The sequence below is a fragment of the Notamacropus eugenii genome, chromosome 3 (assembly GCF_028372415.1).
Source record: "Notamacropus eugenii isolate mMacEug1 chromosome 3, mMacEug1.pri_v2, whole genome shotgun sequence".
NCBI lineage: Eukaryota > Metazoa > Chordata > Mammalia > Diprotodontia > Macropodidae > Notamacropus > Notamacropus eugenii.
Window position 1 is genome coordinate 75,449,364 of NC_092874.1, and position 13,663 is coordinate 75,463,026.

General features: G+C 42.7%; 1 protein-coding gene and 1 long non-coding RNA gene across 4 annotated transcripts in view; one reads left to right on the forward strand and one right to left on the reverse strand.

Moving 5' to 3' along the window:
* Window positions 1-3,855: 3,855 nt before the first annotated feature.
* The window catches only part of CCNY (cyclin Y), a 306,697-nt gene continuing 296,889 nt past the window's right edge, over window positions 3,856-13,663 (forward strand). For 2 of the 3 annotated variants that reach the window (XM_072652032.1, XM_072652033.1), the window contains exon 1: window positions 3,856-4,009. In XM_072652032.1, coding sequence (XP_072508133.1) covers window positions 3,856-4,009 — 154 coding nt within the window. The remainder of the gene's footprint in view (window positions 4,010-13,663) is intronic. The other variant, XM_072652041.1, reaches the window with a different exon arrangement.
* The window catches only part of LOC140532896 (uncharacterized), a 47,736-nt gene continuing 44,566 nt past the window's right edge, over window positions 10,494-13,663 (reverse strand). Inside the window, exon 4 of the long non-coding RNA XR_011976724.1 lies at window positions 10,494-10,969. This is a non-coding gene — a long non-coding RNA (uncharacterized lncRNA). The remainder of the gene's footprint in view (window positions 10,970-13,663) is intronic.

The following is a 13,663-nucleotide window of genomic DNA, read 5'->3' on the forward strand; positions in this document are numbered from 1 at the left end:
TAGGGAAGCCAGGAGGTGGAGCTGGTTGGGAAGGGTGGGGGTTGGAAAGATAAACAATTCAGTTTTGGATATGTTGAGTTTGAAGTGCTGACAGGTCTTCCAGATGGTGCTGTCTAGGAAACAGCTGGAAATGCAGATGTATAACAGCTCAACAGAGAAACTGGGGCTAGAAATTGAGATTTGGGCAAGCCAGTGAGGTAGATGAGATCACTGAGGGAAAGAGCAAAGAAAGAGAATTAAGCCAAGAACAGAACCCTGGGGAATGCCAACATGATGGGAATGGGAGGTGGAGGAACCAGTGAAACAGAAAAGTTATTAAAAAGTTAAGAACACAGTTCTAAGTATGCCAAGAGAGGGTGGATAACCAGGATCAATACCTACATAGGCTTTCTTGGGTAGATAGATCACTTGGGTAATCAGATTTTGAATTTTGGAGGGTGAGGGGGTGATACTCATTTAGAGGGACAAAGGAAGTAAAATTTTGACTAGACGGCGAGTTTGGGAATGGGTATCTTTGAACAGTATGAATAAACTAGATCACTGCAATACAAAGAAGTATTGGGTTAAGAGGACAATAAGGGAAAATGCCTAGTTTGCTATTTTGCCTAGTGCTTTCCAGGGAAGTCAGAGAAAATCACTGATTCCAGAACTAGACTATCAGGGCTATTACCAAGGCTGTACTCCTCAGGTTCTCCCAGTTTAGCCTAGTCTCTGTTCTAGACTAGTCTAGTCCAACTTCAATTCAGGCCAATTTCTCCATTCTGATCTTTAATTTCCCCACTCCTGGAAAGAAGGGGGCAGAGAGAAGGAAGAAAATGATATACACATAAAGTCACCTTGTCCCATATCATTACCATGAAATAATTCAGCATTCCAGGGATTATCCTAATCACAAGGACAAATTCCTGGGAATGACCTTTCTCTCATTCACCTTCAAGTACCCTTTGAACAACTCTCAAATGCCTTGGTAATACAAAAAAGTCAAAGTATCATAGTCTCCTGTCCTCAAGAAACTTACAATTCAATACTCTTCTGATTACCTCTCTACATCCCTTCCTGCCCTGCTCCAAAGGGCTGCATCAAACTTGGGAAGGGAAGGGAAAGAGAAGAGTTTTCTAGTTTACAGTTACTGGCAATACAGGTTTGCTTCATGGACAACACCTGCACGGCCACCTGACTACTACCCAAAATGGGCTCCCGTTCAGTGCATGAGGCAAACTTTAAAAGCATTATAGAAAGGTGAACCATTATTATCACCGAAAAGAGTGCTGGATTTCAGAAAACTTGGGTTTGATTCCCAGCTGTCATTTAATACCTCCGTGGATCACAGATGGAGAATTGGGAGATTACCTAGTTCAACCACCTCTTTTGATACGGAGGAAATGGTAGTTCAGGGTAATTAAATGTCTGGCCCAAGGTTGCATAAATACTGTGTCCAAACTAGATAACCTCTAGTTTAGACAGCATCTAAACTAGATGACCTCTAAACCTTGCCCCTAAGACTTTTATTTTTGTTGTTTTATTTCTAATTCCTAGCGTGCATGGTACCTGGCAGATCACAGGCTGTGAACTCAGGTCCTCTGACTAAAAAGCTCTTTCTATATGACAACATAGTTGGGCAAGTGTGTCAGTAGATAGGGCACTGGGCCTGGAGTCAGAAAGATTCATCTTCCTGAGTTCAAATCTGGCCTCAGACATTTATTTACTAGCTGAGCGACTCTCGGCAAGTCATTTAATCCTGTTTGCCTCAGTTCCTCATCTGTAAAATGAACTGGAGAAGGAAATGGAGAACCACTCCAATATCTCTGCCAAGAAAATCACAAATGGGGTCATTATGAGTCATGACTGAATATTAAAGCTGAAGGGTTTTTAAACCCTCTCCTAGTTCTAAATGTATAGAATGAATGTAAGCTCCTTGAGGCTTCATTTGGGTTGTTGTATCTCTAGTATATAGCGTAGCGTTTGGCAAATATCACTCAAATACTTGTTGATTAAGTGATAACCAGCACTTTGCTACTAAAAATAATTTCAACATTTTGTAATGATCATAATGCTATTTTTCTTGATTCTTGTATAGACGCTTAACTTTCAAGTGACTGTGCCCTCCGCAGCTGGGGGGCACAAGGGAATTCATTCTATGATTTCAACAAGGTCTACAACTAATCAATGGCATTGCCCTAAAATAAACCGGGGATCTTCTGACTCAAGGTGCAAGTTCCCATCTCCACTCCGCCCCACTTTTTTTTTTAAACACTAAAACACATTCTCCGGACTGTCACAAAAAATGCTTCTTTCTTCCTTCCAACGAGCCCCAATCATCCCTCTTGCTCCTACCCGCCTCATCCTACACTTTCTACCAGTGTGACCCTGGACAAGTCACAACCTCTCTTGGCTTCATTGTAAAATCGAGGGTTTTTTTTTGATTAGATGACCCCAAGATCCCTTCCAGCCTGAAATGTGATGCTCCTCTGCCCCAGTTCTCCATCCAATCTCTCTCTAACTCAGCCCCATCTAATTTCCCTAGTCCTCCTGATTCCTTTCCCTCTACTTCTGGTTTCACATTATGAAGCCAGCATTTGGGCCCCCCAAAAGAGGGCAAACTCACTCTCCCCTGCCAGTGTTTCTCCCTGTGCCAGGTTTCCATCTTGCTTGAGGGAAAAGAAACACAGATTGAGATGTTTTGTAAATATTCTATCGAGTCTCCCGTTCGGCTCCTTTGGATAAGGAGTGCGGGGAACTGAGGGAGAGATGGAAAGAATTATTATTTTTTGTAAGGAAGAAAGCCGAAGCTGCCCCAGGCACTCCGCAGAGGACGGGGATGCCTTGGGGCCGGGCAGGGCGCACGCTGCCTCCCGGGCACCCCGGGCACCCCGGCCGCGGGCTCGGGCTCTTGTGCTTCCAGGGCAGCCGACGCCTCGAAAAAGGAAGAGGAGGCGACAGCAGAAGAGGCGGGGATGTCGCGGGAGCGGGGGTTTCCCCCAGCGGCGGCGGCTGCAGCGGCGGCGGCCCGGAGGAATCCCCCCTCCCGGCGGGCGGCGGCGGCCCGGGGGCACGCGGGCAGCGCGCGGGGCAGGCGGAGACGCCCCGGCGGCCGCGCACTCGGGCTCCGCAGCCTGGCTGGCCGGCGGCTCCGGTTACCACCCCCTTGAACCGGAACCTTTTGCAGCAGGCAGCTTGGGGCCGCCGCCGCCGCCGCTCCCGCAGCCAGCCCGGGCGGACGGAGTGCCAAGGCCCGGAGGCGCGCCCCAGCCCCGGGCCGGCCCCTGGCTGCGGCGGGATGACTTAGGCGCCGCCACCGCTGCAGCCCCACGCGCGCGCGCGTGTGCGAGTGAGTGTGAGTGTGCGTGCGTGCATGTGTGTGTGTGTGCGGGAGACAGAGCGCTCGGGGTCTGCCTGCCCCTCGCGGCGCCGCCGAGCCAGCCAGGACGTGCTTTGGTGCGGGGCCGCTTGGATGAGCCACTGGGGAGAGCGGCGAGCGTGTGCCACCGAGGGGGCAGCCTGGGAAGCCGCCTCCGCCTCCGCTGCCTCCTCTTCCTCCTCTTCCTCCGCCTCCTCCTCCCCCAGCTCCCCGTTGTCTCCTCCTCCGCCGCCCATGGCTAGGCACCGCCGCCGCGGCCGCTGCTGCAGCTGCTGACCGGGGCAGCTGGGCTGCGGCTAGCACCCCCCGCGGCGGGGAGCGAGACCCCACGCCCCCTCTTCCTCCCCCACCCCCATCCCCACCCCCTGTGCCCCCCGCATCCCTTCCCTCCTCTGCCCCCGCCCCTTTGCCCTGCACCCCTATCCCCGGGGTGGGGGGGTTGGGGAAGTGGTAGAAGGAGAAAGCCAGGGGAGGAGGAATTGGGGAGGCCAGTGAAGATGGGGAACACTACGTCTTGCTGTGTGTCGTCCAGCCCCAAGCTCAGGAGAAATGCCCACTCCCGGCTGGAGTCCTATCGGCCCGACACCGAGCTGAGCCGGGAGGACACAGGCTGCAACCTGCAACACATCAGCGATCGGGAGAACATCGATGGTGAGTACGAGATGGGCAGAGAGAAGCATCGCGTGTGCGTGTGTGTGTGTGTGTGCGTGTGTGTGCCCGCGTGTGTGTGTGCCCGCGTGTGTGTGCCCGCGTGTGTGTGCCCGCGTGTGTGTGCGTGGTGCTGTGCTGTGTGCTCCCGCCTCTGTCCTGGAAAGGGGGTCAAGAACTCGGAGTGGGCAGTTGGGGAGAGTGCTTATGGGAAGGAGGGGGGCTCTCCCTTCCTCCCTTTTTGACCTTTCCCTCCTCCCCTTCTAACTTCTCTCCTATGCCTCTAGAGATAAACCCCACATGTAAGGATGAAGCTGAGGATGGCTGTTACTCCCAGCCTCCTTTCTCTCTGGTCTTTGGTTCCTGGTCCCAATTGTTGGGCAGCTCCGCATCGTCTCCTTCATCCCTTTATGATTTTTCTCTTCTCTCCTTATTAATCTTTGCTTCACCACCCCTCCCCTCAGCTAAAGCACTAGTATTTGTTAACTGTTTCTAATGGGAAGAGTTGTGTTTATAAATTGGTGTTCTGGTTCTCTAGGGGAGCTCTCTGATGGGTGTCGCTGGCTTGTTCTGAAGTTTGTACCATGAGTGGCAGAAAAAACTTTACTGACCAAGATACCTCATTGAACTGTCCTGTTTAGACAGTGTTGGTGCTGCTGCCTTAGGGATGGTCAGAATAGACAGGCCGTGGGTGTGGGTGACAGCCACTCCACCTTCTTTTTCAGAGATGATGGAACAAAGTGAGAGCTGTCAAACCTTAGAGATGTCCGTTTTTGCCTTTTATATCCTGGGATAACCACATTATATTTCTGGGGGATTGAGGATGGTGGAAAAATGAGGATGTACTGGGTGAAATATATTTCCATTACTCTGAAAGTCATGTATAAACACTGGGTTAGCTGAGGGTAGCCAACTCCCATTTTGGAGTTGTAGTGACTGAAAACTGCCTTGCAGTTAGAGTACAGTTGGACTCCTGGGGTGGTGTACTCTTCAAATTAATCAGACACCAAAGATGGACTGCCAGCTTCCCTGATCTGGTTTCATGTTAGTTGCTGTTTTCCTTCCCAAACATGATAAATGCTTTTTTAAAAAATGCAGCAAAACCTTTCTCTTCAGGCAGCACATACTAGAACTATAAATTATATACTTTTCTTTGGAGCTTTTTCAGCAATATTAAGAGATTAGGAGAAAGATTTGGATTAAATCAGATAATGACTTTAGTCAAAATAATACCATAAAAAAGGGCTTATATATTGAGTTATATTATCTTTCTATGGATTCATGACTGTAGTCCGATACACAGCTTTGATTTGCAGTAGAGAAGCTTTTGGAAATAATGCCCTGACTGTTGCCCCCTCTTAATGATTAACTATTGACTTTATTCTTTGTATCAGTGCTAGCCTGATTCTTTTTGCAGGGAGCTTTCAGTGAGAAGTTAGTTTGCACTTTTGGTTCAGGAGTGCTTTAAGTAAAAATTTTAGGTATTTTTAGTCTTTCAGAAAGCTTGCAACCAGAAATTTCTTGATTCTTTGGTTTTGCCAAGAATCTTCTGTTTCATTGGCCCTGTTAACTGTTCTATACAAGTTCCTTGTGTCTGCATGAATGAAAGTACTGATGAGGCAAAAGTGTATACTTTCTCTGTTGTAATAATCCAATTCCTCTCTGTTTGAGAATGGAGCATTGACTCAAGTCTTAGACAGTGGAAAACCCAATTTAAGTGGCACAAAAGGAATTATTATTTTCTCATCATGTGGTAAGACTGACCTAATCTGATTCTTAAAAGTGGTGACTTTCTTCAGTTCTGTAGAATACACCTAGATGTTAAGATTTCAGTCTTGTTTTCTTTGACCTTGGTTGTATATAGGTATTGAGGTTGAAACATGCACACACACACCCACACAACAAACTGTTTCTAACTTTATGAGATTGTTGTGGAAGACCATTGACCAACCCCTTACACTTGACCTGTAGTTCCATGTTTGGAAACATTTCCTCTTACTCCATTCATGTGAATTTACATTTTGTGGAGGTTTTTAATCTTAAATGACAGATTTGCCTAAACAAATACACAGTAGGGTCTGATTTCTTAGAAGCTGATTATGTAGAGATGCCTATAATAAGAAAACAGAAAAAATTGTAATTGTAACCAGCTCTTTGGTGCAGCAGCTTTGGGAGGATTTTGTGGGAACAATAAAACAGTATCCTATGTTTTTTCTTTTGCAAGAGTCGAAGTTTCAGTTGTTAAGTATCCTGGAGTGGAGGGAGGTGGGGAGGGAAAGAATATTTGGAAGTGTCTGGATTTTATTTTTGAGAGCTTGGGATCATTTGAATGATGGTAGGGTAGATTATAGAAAGTTTTATTGTTTCAAGAGGAAAGGCTGACCGGGGTGGGAACAGTTACTTGGCAGCAGGCTTCTCCTTAATGGTAGCATCACTGCGGTACTGTATAATTCCTGGCTGAAACTTTTCAGATGATGCCATTTTAATCCCAGAAATGCTAATTCACTACTTAAACAATGTTCTGTCATTCTCCCAAAATCTGATTCAGTAAGTAATACTTCCAGGATTTACTCACTCCATTGAGCTATTTGCAAGCTTTTCAGGGCTGCCCCTTCTTCAGAGCTGGAGGTTAGGAATAAGACCGCTGGTTTGTTTAGATTGGGTTAGAGTTTGGCCTAACTCCGGAATTGAGCTGTGGTGATTACTTTTCAAAGTCAGAAGCTGATGAGTTAACATTTTGGAATTCCACCAGTATTCAAAAGAAGTAGCCAGGCAATTCCATTTTTCTTTTAGCATTAGCAAAAACTGCTTTCTTAAAGCAAATCCTGCTATTCGAAATATATGAGTTTTAGGGGATAGCAGCATGGCTGGAAATGAGAAGTTCAGAAAAGTTTAGGCAATAAATGCTTAATGAACACTCTAGGTCAGTTCTCTGTGGCATACAGTGAACACATACCCATGTGTCACTTTGAGTATATTGTGTAGAAATCTGCAGCCAGCAGAAATCTTGTCTCCTTTATTAAATGTGCTTCATGTGGTGGTCCCAACGGTGTTTCTTCCTTCTGCCTGTTTAATACCTACTAACATTCATGATGATTTTCATAGGATAGCTGCTTATATTGAAGTTAAAAAAATTCCCACCACAAGCTGCTGGTGTATTGGAATTTTTTGTAATTCTTCCTTTGAAGATAAGGGTCCCTTTCTGGTTACTATAATAATGACAACATTTTGCATTCATGTAATGCTTTTTACTTTACAATTGTCTTTGCTTTTTAAAAGCCTTTTTATGTTTGAACTAACCCTCTGAGACAGGGCAAGTATTTTTTGTTCTTTTGCAGATGAAATACAAAGTGGGATGTGAATGAGTCTTAATAGAATTCTTAAAGCTAGAAGGGATTTGGAAACTGAGACTGAGAATGGAGGTGAATCTATGTGAGGTCATCTAGCTATTTTATGCCAGGACCAGGGCTCGGAAGGGGATATCTTAACTCCTGATTAAATGCTCTTTCTACCATATCCCCAGGGTGATGCAGCTAGTTAGTGGGAGATGAGGTATTAAAACTTAGCCCTCTTGGCTTCCTGCCTCCTGCTCTTTAGACCATTCTGTCATGCTGGAAGTATGTCTTGGCTTGCAGTTCAGCATTATCTTTTGGACTGAATATTTGCAGGGCAGTGCAGCTATTGAATAAAGGATTGGCTGGAGTGTCAAGAAAAGCTGGGTTCGAGTTCTGTCTTGGACTCACTCTAGTTTTGTGATCAGGGGCACAACACTTAGCCCCTCAGAAGCCAGGCATACTCTTTTTAAAATTATTATTTTATTTGTTTTCAGTGTTCTACAATCACTTCCATATATCTTAGATTTTTCCCCCCTCTCTCCCTCTCCTTCCCCTCTACCTCCCCACTCCCTGTCTGAGACAGCATACAATTTTATATAGGTTCTACACATACATTCCTATTAAATACATTTTCACCTTAGTCATGTCCAGGCATACTCTTTAAGACTATAAATGACTGATCAATTGTCCATCTCCATTAGTAGAGGTTGGAGATGGAAGATCATACATACATACATATTGTATGCATGGATATATGGGTATAGTTTCTTGAAGGAAGGAGATAGATGTCTGCAGAAGGCAAAATAAGAGCTTAATATTTTTATTTCCTCAAAGACTAAAGACCTGGGGGAAGACTAAGACCTGGAGAAATTCCAAGATGAGCCCTTTCAATAATGTTTTTGCCTTCCTGAAAGGAGTCTTCTGACCGCTAAGCATTCCCTGTGGTGGACTTGGAGGGGAAAAGCAAAAAACACCCCCTAATTTTATATTTTTATGAAAATGTTTTTAGTGCTGTTGACCTAAAGAAAAAGCTTGCTGAAAAATTTTGAAACCTAGCTGTCAGAGGTTCAGTGTACTTCCTGATGATTGCCCTAAGCAGCAGATAGCATGGACCTTTGTCTTGGGAAGAGATTCAGTGTATTTAGCAAAAAGAGCTTAGATTTCTTTCCAAGGTCTAATGTCCCACAAGGGTGTAGTGGAAAGGATGCTGAGCTGAGAGTCAGGAGACCTGGGGTCTAAAGAGTTCTATCTACCCCCTTGCCTCCTCCGTCCCAATAAACAGCCCTGTGGCTTTGGGTAAGTTACTTGACTTTTCTGACCTTGAATTCTCATCTGATAAAAGAATGGATTGGACTGTATATCCTCTAAGATCCAAAACTCTAAAACACTTGCATTCTTGTTATAAGTACATATACAAATCTTGGATTTCTTCAGGTTTTGACGGTTAATTTTAGTCCCATCTCTTGCTCAGTTTCATACCGAGTTTCCTACAAGGTTAGAGTAAGGATAGAAACAGAAACTTTCTAATGCTGCTTGAATGGGGCCTGGTTGGTGTGTCTGTACTTTCAGTTGTAGCTCTGGCCATGACTGGTTTATGCTTTTATTTTACAAACTCTTATTGAGTATCTGTTATGTGCAAGGCTCTGGAGGATCTGAGAAGGAAGAAACCTGACCACCTGCTCAGATAATAACTAGATGGCTCTAAAATACCTGAGTGTATACCTGCCAAAACAGACCCAGGAACATGAAACACTTTTTATACAAATAGACTCAGATCTAAATAACTGAAGTAATATTTATTGTTCATGGGTAGGTAAACCCAACATAGTTTTAAAAATGAGTTTTACCTAACTAATCTATTTATTCAATATCATTCCAATTAAATGACTAAAAATTAGTTTACTGAGTTAGAAAAAATAATAACAAAGTTCATTTGGAAGAACAAAAGGTCAGGAACTGCAAAAAAACCAGGGAAAAATAGATGTAAAGGAAATAGATTCATCAGTATCAGATCCTAAACTGTATAATAAGACTAGAGCATTGTTGAAGTGTAAAAAAGATAATTTTGAAATTTTGATTATTTGAAATTAAAAATTTCTTGTATAAATAAAACCTATAGAACCAAGAACAGAAGGAATGCAGAAAAATGGGAAAGAACTTTCATAGACAGCCTCTCAGATAGGATGTGATTGGGTTGGAATACTGCTGTGGTGTAGGACAGGATGAGCTGGTTTATTTAGAAAAACGTGGAAAGACTTGGATTTATGAAAGAAGATGCTATCAACCTTCAGAGAAACAGATGATAGGAGGAAATAAGCATAGTATCATCTTACGTCTATGTGTGCGAGTTTATATGTTTATGTTTGTGAATATCTATGTATATGTGTATATATACCTACACATACATCCGTACATGCACACACACACACACACACACACACACACATATATATACATATCTATAGCTATATCTGTGCTTAATTGTAGTCTTCTTTAGGGTGGGGAGGGGGAGAAGGAAGGGAAAAAAAAGCATACAGCAGAGAGCAAAAGAAAACTAACAAGGAAGCAAAGAATATAGCTGGGCAGCTTTGAAAACTGTGTAGGATTTATTATATAGGTTTTCTTGAAATGGAAATTTTTTTATATTAAATTCCCTCATATTCTGCTGTGTACATGGCAATGGTGTTTTTTTTTGTTTCTTTTCTGATTTTGTATTTAAATTTGAAATAAAAACATTTACAAAGAAAATAACTAGATGGCTCATTGGCGGCTTTGATTGAAGTTTAGCTTCCACGACTTTTTTGGTGGGTGGTGAGATAATATAGAAAGCCTCCCCCCCTCTAGTCTGCACAGATGTACCTCCCTAGCCAAAGTCTGCTCCCTCCTCACCTCTGCCTTGGGGAATCTGTAGTTGACTTCGAAGCTGAGTTCAAGTGCAGCCTGTGGGACAGAATCTTTCCTGATCTCTCTTGTAGCTGGGAGCCTTCCCTTCCTCCCAAATGACTTTGTGGATGTATTTTCTATTTACATTGTATGTGTTCATGCTGTTCTCATCCCAGTAAAATGTCAGCCCCTTGAGGTCAAGGTCTCTCTCTCTCTGTCTCATTGTCTCTGTCTGTCTCTGTCTCTCTCCTCCCACTTCTTTCCTTTCTTCCATTTCCTCTCCTCTCTCTCTCTCTCTCTCTCTCTCTCTCTCTCTCTCTCTCTCTCTCTCTCTCTGTCATTGTCTCTGTCTGTCTGTCTGTCTCTGTCTCTCCTTCTTCTTTCCTTCCATTTCCTGTCCCTCCCTCTCTCTCTATGTTTGTTGGGCTCTGTCCCTGTGCCTCTCCCCCACCTCATCCCCTGGACACTAGCTGGTGAACAAGTGCTTGCCACATTGAGTAGAGTTAAAAGTACATGACAGATGTGGTGAGTCCAGATGGGTCAAGGCCCCGGCCCTTCTTGGAAGAGTTTTGAGTCTCATCCTAAAGCAACACTCTAAGGTCTTTATTAAAGCAGGATTGCCCCTGAATAATGAGTGTGTGATGCAGGGCAGTAGGGGAGGGGGAGAACTTCAGGTGGGGAAGCCACATGGAAGGTAGTGCTTTTCTTTCACTTCAGCCAGAGAGGTAGCAGTTAGGGCAGAGCTCTGAAAATGAAACCAGAGAGAGGCCTGAGAGTGCAAACAAGAAGCGATTTGCAGGAAACCCATGGGAACTGAAACCAACAAGTCTAGCCCTGCAAGAGTCAATGGGCTTATTAATAGGTAACAATATCAGTTTGGGGGCATCAGCATGAAAAGGTAGGTTCCTTTTTGGTGCGGCTCTATGGTGGCTTATTTATTTACTTTTTTATCCTAAGTACTTGTTATGTTAGAGTAAATTATCACTCTCAATTCCAGTCAGGTCTCTATAGCCTCTCTAGCCAGTATCCCTAATAAATCTCTGTTGAACTCTCTTTATGGAATGTCAGTCTTGTGTTAACTTTTCAGTGCTTGGTGGGCAGACCTTAACTATAGACTATTTTTCAAGTTGATTTATTGGCAAAAGGGATGTTGGTAGTTTATTTTCTTTAAGGTAACCCTGTAGGCCTTCTAATGGAAACTCTGGGACTCTAGAAGTATAATAACCTGGATGGAAGCACCACAGAGTGTCTACAGAATCTGTCCATCCCCTTGAGACAACGTGTGACCTCAGGGTTGCTGTATTAGATTTCTATTTAGAATTTTTTGCTTTCCTATTTAAATTGGAACTTGGTGTTCCTACCTGGGACTTCATCCATTCTTTGTGGCGAGCAAGTTTCTTAGTGTTGTCACTAGGTCAAGAGTATATTAAATCTTTTTGTGGACTGCTCCATCTTGACACCTTTCTACTGTAGTGATCTGATCTGACTTAATTTTGGGGAAAATTTAATGAAAAGAATTGAATGCTGGGAACCAGTTGGGACAGTAGAAATGTTAATATCACACATCTTTTTTTTCTTCTAAGTTTTATTTTCTTTATTGAGTAGAGATCAATTTTTTTCCCCTTCCACTTTAACGGCATTGGGAGAAAAAAAGGAAAACAACTTCCTCACAGCAGATATTCATAGTTGAGCAAAACAAATTCCCTTATTGCCTGTGTTCAAAAAAGATATGTCTTATTCTGTACTTTGAATCTGTCACCTCTTTGTTAGGAGGTCGATAGTAGAGCTCATCATTGGGCCTCTGGAATCATAGACGGTCATTGAATAGATCAGAGTTTTTTATAGCTTTTAAAGTTGTTTTAATAATGTTGTTCTTATTGTATGAATTATTCTCCTGGATCTTCTCATTTCATTCTTCATCAGTTTATAAGTCTTAAAACTTGTTTGTTTTTATAATGTTAATGTTTTAGTATAAATCATTCTTCAGTTTCTGCTCGCTTCATTCTACATCAGTGTGTATAAGTCTTTCCATGTCTCTTTGAAATCATCTACTTTCTTATTTCTTATGGTATAACACTCCTTCACATTTGGATGACACAGTGAATTCAACTGTGCCTTCATTGTTAGACATTCTCTTAATTTCCAGGTTTTTTTAAACCACAAAAATTGCTGCTATCAATATTTTTGCACACATAGGACCTTTTCTTCTATATTAGATATCTTTTGAATATAGGCCCAGGGTGGTACAACTGGGTTAAAAAAGTATGTGTGTATTGTTCAGTAAGTTTTTGAAACTTCTACTTTTAATTTTTTTAATGAACAGAAATCTTTTTTCATCTTTTGTTTGGCACCTCTGGGTTAGTGGAGCCAGGTAGCACAAAAATTATTTCAGTTTTTAGGTTAACAGAAAAGGAAAAAAAAGTCTATCTGGTAAGGAAGGGATAGATTAACTTTACTGAAACTAAGACAGTTTCAGATGTGTCATGGTCTACTTACTCTTACCTTAAATAATTTGGTATTTTTCATAAATGGGTCATTGAGGAATTCATTGTTGTTTTACTTCAATCCTGGAATGCCACACAAGTTTAAAAATATAAGCAGTCAAAGTGAGTCCCAGGCAATACTTGAGCTTTTCAAAAAAAATTTATTATTATTTTTTTTAGGTTGAGCTTTGTCTTAGGGAATTTATGTGGTCTGAGTTTCTCTTTTGCTCTTGGTATTATTTTTGTCTTGTCTAATTTCTTATGGGGGGAGGAGGGAAGAGGGGGAGAAAGAGAAGAAGGGGAGACCTTGCAGTTATTTGTACTGTCTAATCATTTTGGAATGCTGCGCAATTTGTCTCATCCAAGGCTGTCTAAGCTTTAGTATAGCCAGACATTTTCCCACAGATGTAGCCTCTCTTGGTTGTTGGTTTAAAATTTTTTTCCTAGATAGAGGGGCTTCTCCAAAAACCCTGAGTTACCAAGGGACGGTTCCAACTCCACTAAGTTTATAATACGTATTATCTTACTTCCACAAGTTAGAAGACCATGGTAATTTTTAAGCCAGGACACAGATGAAAATTGTGGTCAGGTTAGCATAGCAACCCATGCTGATTTGCATGTACTATTAAATATCAGCTGCATTTCAGTATCTATTTAGAAAATAAAATCGCTACATTTGTTTGAATAAGAAGAGTAGAAATCTTCCAGTGTTCACTTGAACCAACATTTCAGATTTTGTTGTTGTTGTTCAGATCTATGAATTCATGGATGTAGGGAACTTCTGGTGTGGAAATGCCTTCCAGTGATGTAGACCTGTCCATTTATACCTAAGTTATAGCCTTAGAGGGTTGTATGGCATCGCATTGCATGGGGTAGTATTTGTCAGACCTCCTTGACTTTAAGACTTTGAATACAGAATTCAAACTGTCTCAGGAAGAAAAACTAGAATTCTAGTT